This window comes from Melospiza melodia, unplaced genomic scaffold, assembly GCF_035770615.1.
Source record: "Melospiza melodia melodia isolate bMelMel2 unplaced genomic scaffold, bMelMel2.pri scaffold_32, whole genome shotgun sequence".
Taxonomy (NCBI): Eukaryota; Metazoa; Chordata; class Aves; order Passeriformes; family Passerellidae; genus Melospiza; species Melospiza melodia.
Window position 1 is genome coordinate 2,760,480 of NW_026948638.1, and position 17,707 is coordinate 2,778,186.

The window sequence follows — 17,707 nt, forward strand, 5'->3', positions numbered from 1 at the left end:
AGCTTTGTGGAACCAAAGGGCCGTTGTGATCCTGCAGGGCACCGTGGATCTGTGGAGAGCATTGCAAGGCCCCGTGGAATCACAGAGACCATTGTGACACTGTGGGGCCCCATGGAACCAAAGAGCCATTGCGATCCTGCAGGGGCTCATGGAAGGAAGGGGCCATTGTGATACTAAAGGAACTTGTGGAAATAAGAGGATCATTGTTGCACTACTAGGCCCCAATAGAACCAAGGGGCCATGGTGATAAAGAGGGGCTTCATGGCACCCAAAGACCATTAGGACACTGTGGGGCCTTGTGGAACCATATACACCATTAAGATCCTTAAGGACTCGTGTAACCAAGGGGCCATTATGACACCTGAGGGCATCATGGAAGCAAGGAGCCATTGTGATACTGCAGGGCCCTCTGGAAGCAAGGGAACATGAAATAGGTATGACTGCCTTGGTCTCCCAGGGGTCATCTGACAGGTCTGGCTGACCTTGGAATGTGGAAGGTCACTCCCATCTGCCCCTGAAACACTGGGGGCCTGGGCTTTTCTTTTTATGGAAAAGAACTGTCCATTTTTTCCATGCGTCCATGGCCAAAATTTGGATTCCACCTCCAAATTTCTGTGTATGGAAGGATTGCTGCCAGACTAAAGCTGCCAGGACAGACAGGTCTGGCTGGTCTTTAACTCCATAGTGCCAGCATTCACGTATTTTCCGAATACTGGAAAGGGCTCTGTGCTTTTCTTTGTATGGAAAAAATCATCCTTCTCCAGGCACAAATGTTCTAAATTAGGATTCCACATTCATAATTTTGAATATCCAAGGGTTGCTCCAAGCAAACCTGCCAGGACAGACAGGTCAGGCTTGCCTTGGCCTCTGGTGGTTGCCGTTCGTCAGCTGCTGAAACATGGGGGCTCCATGGCTTTCTTCCTATGGAGACCAATGTGACATTTGGGAGCCTTGTGAAATGAAGGAGCCTTTGGAACACTGCAAAGCACCATGGATCCAAGGGACCATTGTGACACTGTGGAGCTTCATGGAACCAAGGACATCATTGTGGCTCTGTTGGGCTGCATGGTCCCAGGGGGCCAGTGCAAATCAGCAATGTGGGAGTTAGCCCGGCTGTAATTCAGAGTCAGACAGGTTTTACCCCGGAAGAACTGGACGTGAGTTTCAAGTCCTAGGAATCATTCTTTTAACTTAGGGTGAGCTTGAGAAATCCTCCATAAGCCTTTAGTGTTGTTATGCTAAGTTGTCCAAGTTCTACTCCCTTATTGGTTTATTGGTTACTTATTTCTTCTATATGATTATTGTTCTAGTTTTCTAGCCCCAAGTATCTATGTTGTTGCTTCCCCTTTGTCTCAGGTTTTAGGATCCTGCCCCTTGTACTGTGCTGGATTTCTCCATGTTTATTATTTTTCACCCTGTTATTAAAGTTCCTTTTAAACAACTCTGTTGATCCTGCTCCTTTTCATTTTCACCACACTCACCCTGAACTCAGGGAGCCAGAGATGTTTGTCACAGCCACCCTCATTGGGACATTTGGTGCCCAAACAGGGACCATGACATTCCAGGATCCCTGTGTCAGTCACGTCAGCTGGGCTTAGCTGATGGATAGGTCAGTGCTCCCTGGGATTTTAGATTGTGTCGGGCCTGGCGGATTCATCGTTGCTTCAAGGGACCTTGCCCAGGACTGGCAGGGGCAACGATGGTTTCACCTGCATAGGATTGCAGGTGGGTTTGGGGAAATGCAAGATATTTATTGCCCATTTTGCCATTGTGTTTTTACAGTATGCACCCATGTCCCATAATTAATTTGAGGTGTTGTGGTGGCTCTTCTCCATAAGGCAAAGAAAGAAAAATGGCCAGCCATATGTCCACAGTAGAAAGGAGTGTATATGGATGCTTTAATTCTCACTGTTCATGATGAAATATTTTCAAAGAACGAATAAAAATCAATCACGAGGTGGATCATTAAAAAATTTCCTGACACCTCTGGTGTCGAAATCCATACCACTGAATTTTGAGACTAAGTGGAAGTTAAATTGTACTACCTTTTGATCAAAAGGGACTCCATTGCATCCCACATACTCCCCATCATCCACACCACCCTTGAGACCCTTCACCAGCCAGCAGTGTGTTGAAAACTCAATCCATTGGTCACTCCGAACTCGGGACCTCACCCCAAACCTGCCTTTATCAGACCTTCCACGATGGTCTAAGATGGCGATGGCCATGCTCTCTTGGAGTATCATGCCCTGGAGAGTTAAGATGGAAGGAGCCTGAACGTGGCTCGAGAGCCCGACCATCCTCCCTCCATCTTGGCTCCTCCATTTCCTGCTACCACAACCTTCTCTTCTGCCCTGAACGAACCTCCAGACTCCACCCCCACAACTGTGGGTCACACCCCCACGGTCAATCATTCCACCTCCACCCTGGGCCATGCCGCCAGAATGCCAGACCAGTTGTTTGCCATCCTAAATCAAGGCCCTTCCTCCCCAACACCTGACAAAATGGCAGTGCCCTTTGCCTCAACCCTCCGGCAACAATATAACCCCATGGTCACAGATACTAAGGCCAACTGCCACACTATTTCTAATCCAAATATTTCTCCTCCAAGTTATTCTTCCTCCTTAGAAAACAGTTTGGATTCCCCAGAGCCACCTCACCCCTTTAACACCAGAAGATCCCTGGGAAATGATCTGGAAATAAGCAGTTAAGGAAGGAGACTGGCAAACAGTCTCAAAACCCCTCATTGCCCCGGTATGTTATGAAAGAAGGGGGCAGAATCCCAGGTATCAGCCATTGGTTTGAGGGGAAATCAAGGATCTGTGTAGGGCTGCTACAGACCATAGGAAGGACTTCCCTTGTTTTAATGGCCTAATGAGGCCCATGTTTACAGCACATCATAACTCCCTATGATTTAAAATATATTATGACCATGTTGTTGTCACCTACAGAATGCACCCTGTGAAAAGGGGGATGGAAGTGTGTACTAAATCGATTAATAGCGACTATGCTAATAATGAGGCAAAAGCGGAATCAACCATCTAGCTGGAGAAGGACAACACGAGCCTACCAGATGACCAAGCAGCAGGTATCCCTAGAGAAGTATTGGATGATATCAAAGAGATGGCTTTGCAAGATTTAATCCAGGTATTGGATGGTAGCATCCCAAATGTGGACTACCTTGGGTGGCTGCAGCTAAATCTTTAGGACAATCAGACCATCCTGGGTGCCTGTTAAGTAAGCAAACCAATGCTACCTCCCTCAAATTGAGTGGCCTGCTCTCAGACATAGAGACCATCAGACATGCCACCTTGCAGAACAGCAATAGAGTTTTTACTCTGGGCACATGGCCATGGCTGTGTAGACTCTGAGGGCATGTGTTGCATGAACCTCTCCATCCACAGCTAGTCAATCTACAAGGGCATTCAGGTACTGAAGGATGGGCTCAAGAAGCTTCAAGTGGAAAAAAAAAGACTGGTTCAATAAACTCTTCCAGTCCAAGGGACTAAAGGGTTGGATGATGTCTAGCTAAAACAGGACTATTAATTCTCTTAGTGGTTGTTGTTGTATTGTTAATTTTCCCATGTTTGTTTGAATGCTTTTAGAAAGTCTTACAAAATTCTTTCAGTTCCATCTTTGTTGTAAAACAGAAAGGGGAAAGATACCCAACACAGGCTCCTCATGGACTCCTTGGAGGAGAGAATTGGAGGCCAGGATGGCACAAAAACCTCTCAGAGACTCAGTGAGGAAAGGAAAATCCTTAAAAGTACCTAAAAGTATTCTTAAATCCATTAAGTACCTTAAAAACCTTGAGTATCTCAAAGCATTAATGAGCCCTGCTAAGTTTCAGTACAAAGCTCCCAAGAGACTCATTAAAGCAGATAATTGGGGCCATGATTGCACAAACCTCTCACAGAGTCTGTATCAAAAGGGAAACACCAAGTACCTTAAAATAACTGAAGTACCCTGAAGCATAAATGAGCCCCACTGAGTGTTGTTACTGACAAAGCCTCTCCAGGGACTAATTACAGCAGTAATTGGAGGCCATGATTGCACAAACCTTTCAGAGACTCCAAGGCAAAAGCCAAACCCAAAGTCTTTTGAAAAACCTGCACAGAGGCTCCCGGCACAGAGGCAGCTCCTGGCAAGGGCAGCGCTGCAGAGAGACAGCTCTGGCCAGGAGCAGCTCCTGTGCACAGCGCAGCAGGGCTGGGGCACTGCCTGCAGCCACCCCGGGCGCAGCACAGAGGCACAGAGTGGTTAAACTCAGCCTGGGCTGGGAGCACAGAGCAGAGCTCACTCAGGGCTCACTAGAGCAGAAATCATCGCAGGTTTGAAACAGTCATTCCCTGGCTGTGGGAAGAGAAGCTGCAGTTCCTGCCAGGATCTCCTGGAGCTGGCACATCCCACAGCTTTGAGGACCTTTAAGGAGGACTCTCAGAGCTGCTCCAGGGCAGGGCTGTGGCCATAGGGCAGGGCTGGCTTTCCAGGCTGCCCCAGCCCAGGCACAGTCCAAGGCAGCTCCTGTTGCCAGGCTCTGCTGCAGGGCTGAGCAGCCGGGGCTGCAGCCAGGGGTGCCCAGGGCTGTCGTGCAGAGCAGGGTCCTGCAGCCCAGGGCGCTGTGCTGGGGCAGGGACTCTGCTGCCTGCCAGGGACAGCTCTCAGCCAGCCCTGGCAGCTGCTCCCAGCGCTGGGGAGAAGCTGTGGGGGGAAGGAGCCACCCTGAGCAGGGCAGGGGCTGCTGCTGAGAGGGGCTGGGTGGGGCAGGGCTGCTCGCAGCTCCAGACCAGCCTGGGCACAGCTCCGGAGGACACTTCCCAAAGAAGGTAAGCCAGGGACTGCTGGAAAGGTCAGGAGCTTTCCTGAGAGTGTTTTCAATTTCCTACTTAGAGAAAGATGGGAATGTTGGGGTGGTGACAAAAAGTTTTTTGTATTTTTACATTTTTATATATTCGTAGGTCTCTAAATTACTATTCTATAGTTACAATACTATAATCCTTACTTAACTCTACTAAAATCTTAACTGTATTAAACCACTATTATATTCTTATATAGCTTTAATCCTGAATGTTTCTTTACCTTTCTCTTAATAACCTGACTGTCTAAATATATTCCTAAAATTCTATATAGTCTTATTCTTTTATATAGTCCTGAAATACTATATAGTCTTCTAGGAACTGGACATATAGGAGCATTTTGGGTTTTGAGAATGATCAGAATATGAGCAGTCATTATAAAAAGTGAAGGCAAAGAAGCCTTTGGACCTACTCCAATGGGTTGACCCAGGGGTGTGTAACTAGGGAAACTGAATCTCCTTTTGGATGTTCCAGTTAAATATCCTAATTATCAACCTTAATAAATCATTGAAATCAGGAGATCGGTGTACCACATCCTGAAAGGGACGCCTGGAAGCTTCCAATAAGTGTCTGATTTTTACTTTACTTTACTCTTCTAACACTGCTGCATGGGTTTTTTTTTTCTCTTTGGATTATAGACAACAGGGGGGTGAGAGAAGCAGAACAGGAATTGTAATTCCAGAATCACAGAACATTCTGAGTTGAAAGGGACACACAGGATCATCAAAGTAATGTTTGAACATTTACAGAGACTCCAGAACTGTAACTTTGGATGGTCTGTCTCTCTGCTGCTAGCCTCCCAAAGGGCCCTCAGCCATTCCTCAGCCCTGGACAGCAGCAGCATCACCTCTGCAGGGCCCAGCAGGGCTCTCCTGAGCTGCCCTTGCCCAGCTGCACACAGAGCCTGCCCCAGCCAGGGCTCTGCACACAGGCAGGTTTCTGTAGGGCCCTGGCCAGGGCACACAGGCTGGGATGGGCTCTGTGAGCACCGGCAAGGACAAGACTCCTCTCAGGAGGGAATGTGCAGGCCCAGGGAGATGCTCAGGGAAGGAGAGGGGGCTGAAGAGAGCAGAGCTGGGGCAGGATGAGGGCACGGTTGGTGTGTGGGAGGTGCCAGGCACAGCTGGGCACGGGAACACTGTCCTGAGTGCCCGGCTGTCTCTGCCCTGCCCTCTCAGGCACAGCACCACAACATCTTCTCTTGGTTCTGCCCTGCCCTGATATTGACCCTGTTACCTGCTGCTCTCAGGGAGGCTCTGGCATTTGCAGCAGCTGAGTCAGGCACTGCCATTGGCATTCCTGCCAGGCAGGGGTGTGTCCATGGGAATGGGGTGTCCAAGCTTCCCTGGCACCTGTGGGGCTGTTGGCAAAGCAGTCCATGGGAAAGGGGAATGAGCTGAGCCCCCTCCCTGAGATCCCATCATGGGCACAGCCAGGGATCTCCTTGCTGTGCCCTTCCAAGCTCTGAGCTGCCCCCCTGGGTGCAAATCTGTGCCAGAGCCTCTGGGAGTTCCCTGAATGTCCCACAGGGAAGGGCAGAGATGCCAGAGCTGAGGAAATGCTGTTGGGTTTGCCAAGGGAGCCGTGAGTGTCCTTGGCACAAGGAGGTGCTGAGACCTTGCCCAGAGACCTTGAGAGAGAGTGAGAAATTCAGGGATCCCTCTGCTCTGGGTAGCGTCTGGTTTATCCCATGGTGATCCAGGAGTGTGATTGTGCTCTGATTGCAGCCTAAGGTGCAAAGCCAGAGCAGCTGGGAACAAGCCCATCCAGCCCCTCACCTTCCTTTAGCCACAGGGAATACTTTCCCTCTCACATCTCTAAATGGGAAACTCTGAGTGCAGCTGAAATGCTGGGGATTTCTGACCTCAGAGAGCCAGGAATGATGTGTGGGGAGGCAAACAATTCCTAAAACCAACTCCTGCCCTCTATTTCCTTTAGAAATGGGAGTGCAGACACTACCAAGCCTTTCTGCATTAGGAGTGGTTCCTCTGACAAATCCTGAATATCCAGCCTTGTCCCTCTGCCCCATGGCCACAAACACAGGGCAGTGGGGCAGGGATGGCTCCTTGAGGGCCCCCATGCACAGGCCTGGCTGCTCCTGGCAAACTCAGCCTGCACAACTGGAGCTCAGGCAGGGGACCCAGGTGAAGGTTTTCCCAGAGAAGGAACAAGGGTGAGTCCCAGCAAGGCAGTCTGCAGGGAATGGCCCAGGTTTGGCTCCAAGCAGCCTCTCCTGACTTGTCACTGTCCTTTCTCCATGAACAGGTCCCCATGTGCAGCCCCAGCAAATGTCCAACAGCAGCTCCATCAGCCACTTCCTCCTGGTGGCATTTGCAGACACGCGGCAGCTGCAGCTCCTGCACTTCTGCCTCTTGCTGGGCATCTCCCTGGCTGCCCTCCTGGGCAACGGCCTCATCATCAGCGTCGTAGCCTGCGGCCACCACCTGCACACGCCCATGTTCTTCTTCCTGCTCAACTTGGCCCTCAGCGACCTGGGCTCCATCTGCACCACTGTCCCCAAAGCCATGCACAATTCCCTCTGGGACACCAGCACCATCTCCTACATTGGATGTGCTGCTCAGCTCTTTTTCCTAATGTTCTTCATTGGAGCAGAGTTTTATCTCCTGACCATCATGTGCTACGACCGCTACGTGTCCATCTGCAAACCCCTGCACTACGGGACCCTCCTGGGCAGCAAAGCTTGTGCCCACATGGCAGCAGCTGCCTGGGCCAGTGCCTTTCTCTATTCGCTGCTGCACACAGCCAATACATTTTCCTTGCCCCTGTGCCATGGCAATGTCCTGGGCCAGTTCTTCTGTGAAATCCCACAGATCCTCAAGCTCTCCTGCTCCAAATCCCAACTCAGGGAAGTGGGACTTGTTGCTGTCAGTGACTGTCTGGTATTTGGCTGTTTTGTGTTCATTGTTTTCTCCTATGTGCAGATCTTCAGGGCTGTGCTGAGGATCCCCTCTGAGCAGGGACGGCACAAAGCCTTTTCCACCTGCTTCCCTCACCTAGGTGTGCTATCCGTGTTTATCAGCACAGGCACGTTTTCCTATTTGAAGCCTCCCAACATTTCCTCCCCATCCCTGGATCTGGCCCTGTCAGTTCTGTACTCAGTGGTGCCTCCAGCCCTGAACCCCCTCATCTACAGCCTGAGGAACCAGGAGCTCAAGGCTGCATGTGGAGACTGATGACTGCATGCTTTCAGAAACATTAAACTGCTGGGAAATATCTGCAAAAAATTTGTAATCAAAGTCATCTTTGCTACTTCTTTTTGGCTAAACTGTGGAGGTTCTTTTCCTTTGTTTTATGTTTAAATATAGTCCAGAAAAAATGTCATTGTTTGTGCCATTTCCTATTTTTTTTCTCTCCATATTTCCTATGGCCACAGACTGTGTCAATGAGGGGCTGAACTCTGGGTGACTTTAAAGGAAATAAAGGACTTCCTAGTAGAGTTTTCTGCAGAGATGCCCTTTTGTTCCTTCTCTGGAGCTGCAGCAGCAATGTCTATGTGCAGAGCTGGGGGCAGATCAGTGCTGGCACAGTAGCTGTGCCCAGCAGCAGCAGCACTTGGTGTTGCCAGTGCTGCTGCTGGGGCCCTGCCCCGCTGCCCTGGTGGCCCTGGTGTTGCTGCAGGGCCTGAGTGCTCCTGGGGCCAGGCACAGCCCTGGGGGTGGCAGTGCCAGGGCTGCAGCAGGGACAGGCCATGGGCACTGCTGGGGCAGCGCTGACGCCTCAGCCCAGGGCCTGGGGGCTCCAGGCTCCTTGCCCAGGCTCTCTCAAGAACACACCCAGGCCAATGCTCAGCACAGAAAAGCCCCGTGAGCAGCCCCAGCCTGGCCGTGGGCAGGCTGGGGGCAAACAGCATGGCTGGGGCTCTGCAAGGGCCCTCGGGGAGATGGGAAGGAGCAGCAGAGCAGGGGCTGATCCATCCCCAGTGTGCTGCACAGCCCAGGGCAGCGTCCCAGAGTGTCCTCATGGAGCTGCCAACAACATCCCCCCTCTGCAGCCCTGGCCTCTCCCCCAGCTCACACAGGTGCCCCATCCTTGCAGGCACACACACAGCAGCACTGGCTCAGCAGCCCCTGTTTGCATTGCACACAGCAGGGGGAGCACCCCCATGGTGTTGGTGTGGGGACATGAACCTGAGGGAGCACAAATGCCATCAGCCCTTGGGGCCAGCAAGGGCTGGGGCACACCAGGGAAACCACTCAGCTTTGTCCTGGCCTCTGCACTCAGCCAGAAAGTTTGTTCCCATCAGCTGGGACTTTCCTGTGCCACTGCAGACGCTGTTGCTCAGAGCCAGGGCTGCCTGGCACCCCCCCAAAACTGCCCTGAGCATTTCCTTGGCTTCACCTTTGATTTCTTTCCTCATCCGTGTTCCAGATTCCTTCTTGTTGCCCATTGCTGTCCCCTCCCCTGCAAACAGCCCATCTCTGTTTGCCCTTTCCTCTCTGGCCCCACTCCCCATTGCAGTTCCTGACTGGGCACCATGGGAACGTCCCTTGGGCAGCAGGATCATCCTACAAGTGCTGCAGGAATTGTCTGCAGGCTTCTGCAGTGCTTCCTTCTGCTCTCTTGCCAGAGGCACCCCAGACCAGGGGGGCACATCTGGGCTGCTGTGTCTGGCTCTGGGGCTCCCTGTTCTGGGCAGTGAGGAGGAGCTGCAGAGGCTCTGCAGGACTGACAGGATGGGCTTTGGGGCTGGCAGGAGAAGCTGAGGGACCTGGGCTGCTGGAGCTCCTGAAGAGGAGGCCCAGGGCTCCTCCTGCAACTGCTCCAAGGGTGGTTTCAGAGAATCCCAGAATCAGCAAGGTTGGAAAAGACTTTGGAGATCATCAAGTCCAATCTGTGCCCTGACACTGCCGTGTCTCCTCTGAGCCTCCTCGAGGATAAACAACTTCAGCTCCCTCAGCCACTCCTCAAAGCTCTTGTGCTCCCTCCCCAGCATTGTTGCCTTTCTCTGGACACGCTCCAGCCCCTCCATGTCCTTCCTAAATTGGGGGCCCAGCACTGCAAACAGCACTCGAGGTGCTGCCCAAGCAGTGCCCAGCACAGGGGAAGAATCCCTGCCCTGCTCCTGCTGGCCACACCATTCCTGATCCAGGCCAGGAGCCATTGGCCTTCTTGGCCACCTGGGCACACTGCTGGCTCATGTCCAGCCTGCTGTCCATCACTTCCTGCAGGTCCCTTTCTGCCTGACTGCTCTCCAGCCCCTCTGTCCCCAGCCTGTAGTGCTGCAGGGGTTGTTGTGGCCAAAGTGCAGGACCCGGCACTTGGACTTGTTAAACCTCACCTTGTTGGATTTAGGCCCTGGATCCAGCCTGTCCAGGGCCCTGTGAAGAGCCCTCCTACCCTCCAGCAGATTCACACTCACACCCAGCTTGGTGTCATCTGCAAATTTGGTGGTTTTCTATTTTTTTCACACATTTGATAATCATTTCCCCAAAATCATTACAATATTTCCCCTCCCCTTAACCCATGTGTTCTTCTCTCCTGGAGGTCTCTGCTGGTCCCTGGTGGTTGTGGACCCCAATGTTGGGGCCTGGCTGAGCTGGCAGGACACTGAGGCTGCTGAACTTCCAGTTTCCCTTTTCACACAATGGGCATTGTGTGGTTTCCACAGGCCTGGGGAAAACGAGCTCCAGGTGGAGAACGAGCTCCAGGTGTCAGCTCAGCTGGTGGAGACAATTTATCGTCTGGTAACATGAAGTCACAGAGTGGGTTATGACATCACAGAGTGGGTTATGTGAGGTCACTGAGCAGCTATGTCATCATAGGCCATCTCTGTGACTTCAGAGATCCAGCTGTGACATCACAGGGCAGACTATGACATCACCGACTCTGGTGTGACAGTCGAGACCAGCTGTGTGACATTGGAGAATGGGCTGTGACATCACAGAACAGGCTGCGACATCACAGAGGGTCTGTGTGACATCCCAGCAGGGCTGTGTGAGGTCACTGTGTTGGTCACTCTGCCCCAGCTCCCCCTCACAGTTTTTCCCAACAACTCCAATGCTGTTCATGCCCAGCGTGGTCCCTGTCCCCCGGGACCCCCTGGCCCACCTGGAGCCACAGCCTCCACCAAAGGATGTTCCACAGGATCCACCTCAGAGACTGACATGGGGACAAGGGGCCAGGGCTGTGTGACCAGGACATCAAGGACGGGGATTATCCAGGTCACCGTGGCCTGGTTTGGGTTGCCCAGGGCAGGAAAGATGTCTGGCAGATGGAGTAGGGTCTGGGAAGGGCCTCCAAGGTGGTACTGGAGCCCTTGGGCTGTGAGCAGAGGCTGAGGGAGCTGGGCTGGTCCAGCCTGGAGCAGGGAAGGCTGAGGGGCTCCTCATCCCAGCCTGGCAGTGCCAGCGAGGAGGGGATGGAGAACACAGAGCCAGGCTCTTCACCGGGGACTGGGGGGAGACAAAAGCCAATGGGTGGAAGGGGAAAGAGGGGAGATCAGCCAGGGCATGAGCAGATGAAATGAGTCAGGCTGGTTTCAGCATTTCCTCAACACCAAGAGCAGCCTGACCTCCCTTCTCCATCCACCACTGACAGCTTTGCAAATCAGGAATTGTTGGAGCCGTTTTCCCCACACTCCAGAAGGAGCATCCTGATACAAGAACTTAATTGTGTTTATACCCATCACAAAACGCTGTTTGTCTGAAATTAATTTTAGTATGGAAATCACTTGTGGATATTGAACATCAGATGCTGCTGGGACATTGCACATAGCTCAGGGAAGAGCGTGATTGTTATTAAATTGTTTCCTGTTCAACTATGGTCTGTTGGCCATGAAGGGAAACTTTCTGTGCCTCTGAGTCTCACCAGTTCCTGACCCGCAAAGGACACAAACCTGATGAGTTGTGGTTCCCACTCCAGTGGCTGAACTTGCACCTCCCTCCATCCCCAGAGCAGAGCTCCCTTGTCCCTGAGAGTCCCTGGCAATGCATGGATGAAGGAAACAGGACAGGCTGGGGGATCAGGGGCAGGGCACAGCCAGGGATTTGGGGTGGCTGTGAGCCCAGGGCAGGACCCGGCCCTTGGCCTTGGTGAACCTCGGCCAATTGTTCTGGGCCCATGGCTCCAGCCTGGCCAGATCCCTCTACAGAGCTTCCTGCCCTCCAGCACAGCCACACTGCCACCTAGCTTGGGCTCACCTGGGAACTGACTGAGGGTGCCCTCGATGGCCTCATCCAGATCAGCAATAAAGAGATTGAACTGACCTGGCCAAAATCCTGAGCCCTGGGGACAGCCCTGGATGTGACTCCATTCCTCAGCTGCTCTGAGTGCCAGGAGTTGGGTGAGGGAAATGGCGGGGTGGGGGTAGGAACAAAGTTTGATTGACTGTCAGCCATGAAGGGTCTTGATTTTCATATCGGCTCAGACTGCATTAGGAGGTGCTGGGGATCAATATCAACTGGGGATTGCTGATATCAATCTATAAAGAAGAAAATAAAACAGGACAAAACAGTTCTCTCTGCAGTGTTTTCAATATGGTGTATTCACTTTGAATAGACTTCTGAAATCTGTCTAATTAACCACAGAAGATCTGAAAACTTAGATTATTCCCATGGGATTTTCTTGTTTGGGGTGTTTTGAACAAATGTTTATGAGCATTTCTCACTTAACTCCTGAAGTCAAGAGGTACTGGGGACCAATATCAACTGGACATTGCTGATACCAATCTATAAACAAGAAAAGAAAACTGGACAAAACCAGTTCTCTCTGCTTAGTTTTCAATATACCATATTCATTTTAAATACACCTCTGAAATATGACTAAGTAACCACAGAACAATTGAAAACTTCAAATTTTCCCAGGTGGTTTTCTTGTTTAAATGTTTTAAACAAATGTTTAATAGCCCTTTTCACTGAATTTCTCAACTGAGTAGCTCAGGAAAGAGAAGGCCTCTGGAGGAGTAAAATTCATCAGCAACCTCCAAGCGGCTGAGGATCCATCCACATCAGAGCAGCAATGAACAGAAATGGGCACAGCTTTGTGGCTGCCCCACCTTTGGCATGGGCCCTGGGCCTGCGGCAGGAGCAGCTCTTGAGGGCCCCAAGGCCGGGGCTCTTGTGCTGCCCTGGGCAGATGGGATAGCAGCAGGGGCTGCAGAGCTCTCAGCACCGCAGCCCGAGGGGAGCAGGGCAGCCAGGGAGCCTCCTTTGGCCTTGGCCAAGCACCTTCCCCCATGGCTGGGGCTGAGTCCTGTAGCAGCTGCAGCTGCTGCTGTGCTCTTGCCAGGGGCTGGGGCCGTGGGGCAATGCCCAGAGCATTTGTCACAGCCAGCCTCTGTGCCCAGCCCTTGGCAGCCCTGGCTGCTGAGCCCAGCTTTGGCCTGGGCTGAGTTTGTCTGTGGCCCAAATCCATTCTCCTGTGGGGCTCAGGGCCTGTTCCCAGCCATGGCCAGCCCTGGCCAGTCTCTCTTCTGGCCCAGAGGCTGCCAGAGCCCGGGGCAGGGCTGTCTGTGCAGCCCCACAGGTTCCAGGGGCTCTGCAGGAGCTGGCAGAGGCTGCCCAGCAGGGAGGCCATGGGGCACAGAGCCCCAAGGCTGCTGTGGGCACCACAGCACAGGGGCCGTTCCCAGCCGCAATGCTCCTGGCCTGGGCTGGGCCTGCACAGGGGCTGGGCCACCATGGATGGGCCAGCACAGGGCCACAAAGGGGCCACGCAGCCGCTGCCGGAGCTGACAGCAAGGCCAGGCACACACAGGGAATTGCTGAGCATGGCCTGCGCTGGCCAGGCCTGACTGTGCCAAAGGCAGAGCTCAGCTGCCCTTGGGGGCTGCAGCAACAGTCCAGAGCCCAAAGAGCCTCCATGGCTGTGCTGGAGACCAAGGCTGCAGGAGGGAAATGCAGGGTTGCTGTGGGATGGGGAGGGCATTGAATTCCAGCACACAGCTCAGCTCTCTGATGATCCCGACACCATGCTGGGCCCTGTTTCAGACTGGAGCAGAGCAGATGATGATGGGTCAAGAGCCCTGCAGGGCCATCAGGGACCTGCAACTTACAAGGTGCTCTGTTCTCCCTCAAGTGCTCTCTGAGAGATCCAATCCCAGCTGGGCATCTCAGGGCACAAGTGGCACTGGCTGTTCATGGGCACATAACTGATGTCAGCCTGGATAGGGGCACAGCTTTTATTACCTGTTAGTTTCATAAAATACAAGCAAATCTTTATTATCTGGGTCATTTAAGTACTGTTAAGAAATGGCACAGTTTTCCCATCTGGAACAGGAATTTCCTGGAGGTGTACAGATGACAGGAGGAAAAATACTGATCTTGCCTTCTACTGGTGTGACCAATATTTTGTTTATTACTTCCTCTCCATTTTTCTTCAGGTGTTTTCAGCTCTTCTGTTGAAATGGCCATGTCTAAGCACATCTCTTCCTTTACAGCAGGTGGATCTATGTACTTCTACTGCTCTCTGTTTTCCTCCTCTAGATGCTCTCTGGTCATTCAAGTGCCTCTCAATGACTGGCTTCATGCTTTGAGCTGGATGAAATTGCTCAATATTTCTGAAGTTCAAATAAATATATAATAAATATCCTTTTAATTGTGTTTTTATCTATCACAGAATTACCTTATGTCTTTGTCTAAAACTGTTCCTGTACAGAAATCTCTTGGGGATGGTGGACATGTCAGATACCGCTGGGACATCACAGAGAGCTGAGGAAAGAGCTGTGATGGTTATTAAACTGTTCAAATACTTAATTTGTGTTTGTTTGCAAGAAACCTTTCTGTGCCTCTGAGTGTCACCAGTCCCTGACACCAAAGGACACAAACCTGCTGAGTTGTGGTTCCCACTGCAGGGGCACTTGGACCTTGGCTCTGCACAGGAGAGCTCTTCATCTCCTTTCTCTCATTTCCTCCCCCTGGGCATGGAGACAGCTCCTGACTTCAGCCTGTGACTCGTGTGTGCAAAGAGCAAATCTGGGCAGAATCAGGGCAGGAAGGGTTTGGGGGGACCTTGGGATCTGTGCTGGGCACAGAAGGTGTTTTCCATTGCTCTCAGGCTGTCTGCTGTAGAATGTGGATTTAATACCCAGCAAAGGAATGACTTTTGCATTTGATGGAGCTGTGGCTTGCCTTGGCTTTATTGGCTGACAAGAAATGAACATCCCTCTGTGTCTCAGGCAGCTCCTTCTCCAAGGAAAGCAGGTGGGAGCTGGAGCCAAGGAGCTGAAAGCTGCAGGTGCATCCTGGGCTGGAGGGAGCTCAGATTTGCACAAGGCTGCTCTGAGTGCCAGGGCTTGGATGGGGGAAATGGTGGGGTGAGGGTATGGACAGAGTCTGATTGATTGTCAGCCATGAAGGGTCTTGATTTTCATATCTATTCAAACTGAATGAGGAACTACTTGGATTCACTGTCAATAAGAGACTGCACAGACTGATTTGTGAACAGGAAATGTCCCAAACAGGACCTTAAAAATCTTTTCTCACTGTCTTTTTAAATATAAGGCATTCACTTAGAACACACTACTGAAATCTATCAAATTAACCACAAACATTTGAACACTTAAATCAAATCAACACTTAAATCAAACTCCAGAGGCTTGGGTTCTTAAGGTGTTCTGAGTGTTAATGATCTTTGGGACACTGAATTCCTGCACTGAAGAGCTGAAGGCTGAACAAGCCCCTGCATCAGGAAAATTCAACCGCAGCCTCCAAGGTGCTGAGGATGTCAGCAGCCCCCACTGAGGCCATCCCTGCCCAGAGACCGTGGGGGAATGGGCAGACAAGGAGAGCGTCCCTGGGGCTGGGGCAGCACAACTCAGAGGCACCAGCGGCTCCAGCTGGAAAATGGAGTGTGGAATGTGGCTGGGGAAGCCCTGCCTGGGCTGTGCCAAGCAGGACAGACAAGCCCTGCTCCCATCCACTAAAAAACAACTCTCTCAATGAGATATTTAAAAGAAATTACAATTGTTTGTGTACTCTGAGATGGACTCTCGTGAGAAATACCAACAAGATATTCTCAGGAGCTTAAAACAACAAATCAGCCTTTACTGACAACTTTAGAAAATCAGACAAGCTTTGCCAAAAGATTTATTATGACAGTGTAGTGGTTTTTAGTTTGTTAATTTAAGATTTTTCTAACCTTGAGATTTTTTAATTAATTTATTGATGAGCGTTCTGGGTTTTAGTTTCAGTTAATTATTTATCAATTTACTTTTATTACTTTTTAAAACTCTTCTATGTCAAACTATGGCAGATATTTGATCAACAAAAAACACTTCTCAAAAGCATTGACTTGGCCCATTCAACTTCACACTCTAAGCCTGATTAACTTAATGTTAATCAAAATTTGCATGAGCACAGAAACAGAAGAAGAAGACATAGAATGAGAAAGACCAAAAAGATACTGAGAAGCACACAGACAGCTGCCACCTCCTGGATTCCAGCACTGTTCAAATGGAAATTCCAAGAGGAGGTGGGATCAAGATGTGTGCTTGCCTTGTCGTCAGCCTAAAATACCCCTTGATCTTGCTGGGCCCTTCCCCCAGGTGAGTCTTGGGGTCATTTGGTTCTTCAGGAGCTGGGCTGGGGCTGCAGAGGTGGCTGTGGAGCATTGCCTCTGCTGTGCCAGGGACTGGCAGCCACTGCTGGGCTGGGATAGAGGCTCTGGGGGGATTGGGGTCACAGGGCAGGGCAGTGCTGGGGTTCCAGGGCAGGGCAAGGCTGGACCTGCCCCTTCCTCCCCCACACACTAAAAGTTTCAAGCCAAAAAATCTTCTCCAGTCTGCCACAGTAAGGCAATGTTGGACGTGAAATCCCTATTCTGGTCATGGGCACCTGGCCGAGAAGGACAGCTCTTTTCCATAGGAAGGAAAGCACAGAATCTTGCCAAGTGTTTTGCAAGATGAGAGGTGACCCTCATGAAACCACTGCCAGCCAGACTTTTCCTGGCAATATTCCTATGGGAACAATCCCTGGATATAAGGAAATTTGGAGGTGAAACTGCAATTCTGGCATACGTGCCTGGAGCAGCATGTCAGATCTTTTCCATAGGAAGGAAAGCACGGAGCACCACTGTTTCAATAGTGGATGAGACCCTCAACATGCCAAGGTCAGCCTGACCTCTTGGGTGGTCAAACCAGCCAGACCTGCACTGTATTCCTCTGTTTTTATGGGGCCCTGAAGTGCCACAATGGTGCCTTGGTTCTGTGGGGCTCCACACTGCCACAATGGCTCCTTGATTACAAGAAGATCTGAAATGTCACAATGGACCCCTTGTTTGATGGGATCCCACAGTGTCACAGTGGCTCCCAGGTTTCAAAATTGTCCCAATGATTCCATGAGGCCTTGCAGTGTCACAATGGTCTCCATGGTTCCCCAGGCCCCACAATGTCTCAGGACTCCTCTGTTCCATGAGCCCTGCAATGTCACAATGGAGCTTTAGACCCTGGAGTTTTGCAGTGTCACAATGGTCTCATTTTGGTTCCACAGTCTCACAATGGTCCATTGATGACAGGAGGTCCTGCAATGTCACAATAGACCTTTGGCTCCATGCAGCCGTGCAGTGTCACAAAGGCCTCTTGGTTTCACCAGGCCCCATAGTATCAAAATAGTCCTCTTGGTTTTGTGGTGACCCCCAGGGTCACAATGGTCTCACTGGTTCCATGAGGCCTCACAGTGTCACAATGCTTTGCTTATGGATCCTCATAGTGTCACAATGATCTCCATGATTCCATGAGTCCCCTCAGTATAACAATGATCTTCTTGGCTCCATGGTGCCCCACAGTGTCACAATGGCCCCTGGGTTCCATGAGGCTGTGAAGTGTCACAATGGCCTCTCCATGATTACATAAGGACTTGCAATGTCTCAATGAACCTTTGGATCCATGGGGTCTT

General features: G+C 51.3%; 1 protein-coding gene across 1 annotated transcript; it reads left to right on the forward strand.

Annotated features, from left to right (window-relative positions):
• The first annotated feature begins 7,144 nt into the window (after positions 1–7,144).
• LOC134434178 (olfactory receptor 14J1-like) lies at positions 7,145–8,050 on the forward strand. The gene has a single exon (XM_063182859.1). It carries the CDS (start codon positions 7,145–7,147, stop codon positions 8,048–8,050), a length of 906 nt encoding a protein of 301 aa, XP_063038929.1.
• The last annotated feature ends 9,657 nt before the right edge of the window (positions 8,051–17,707 follow it).

Bases quoted from the DNA above. Each gene is read 5' to 3' on its own strand.
- LOC134434178 (XM_063182859.1), top strand. From the start codon at position 7,145: ATGTCCAACAGCAGCTCCATCAGCCACTTCCTCCTGGTGGCATTTGCA.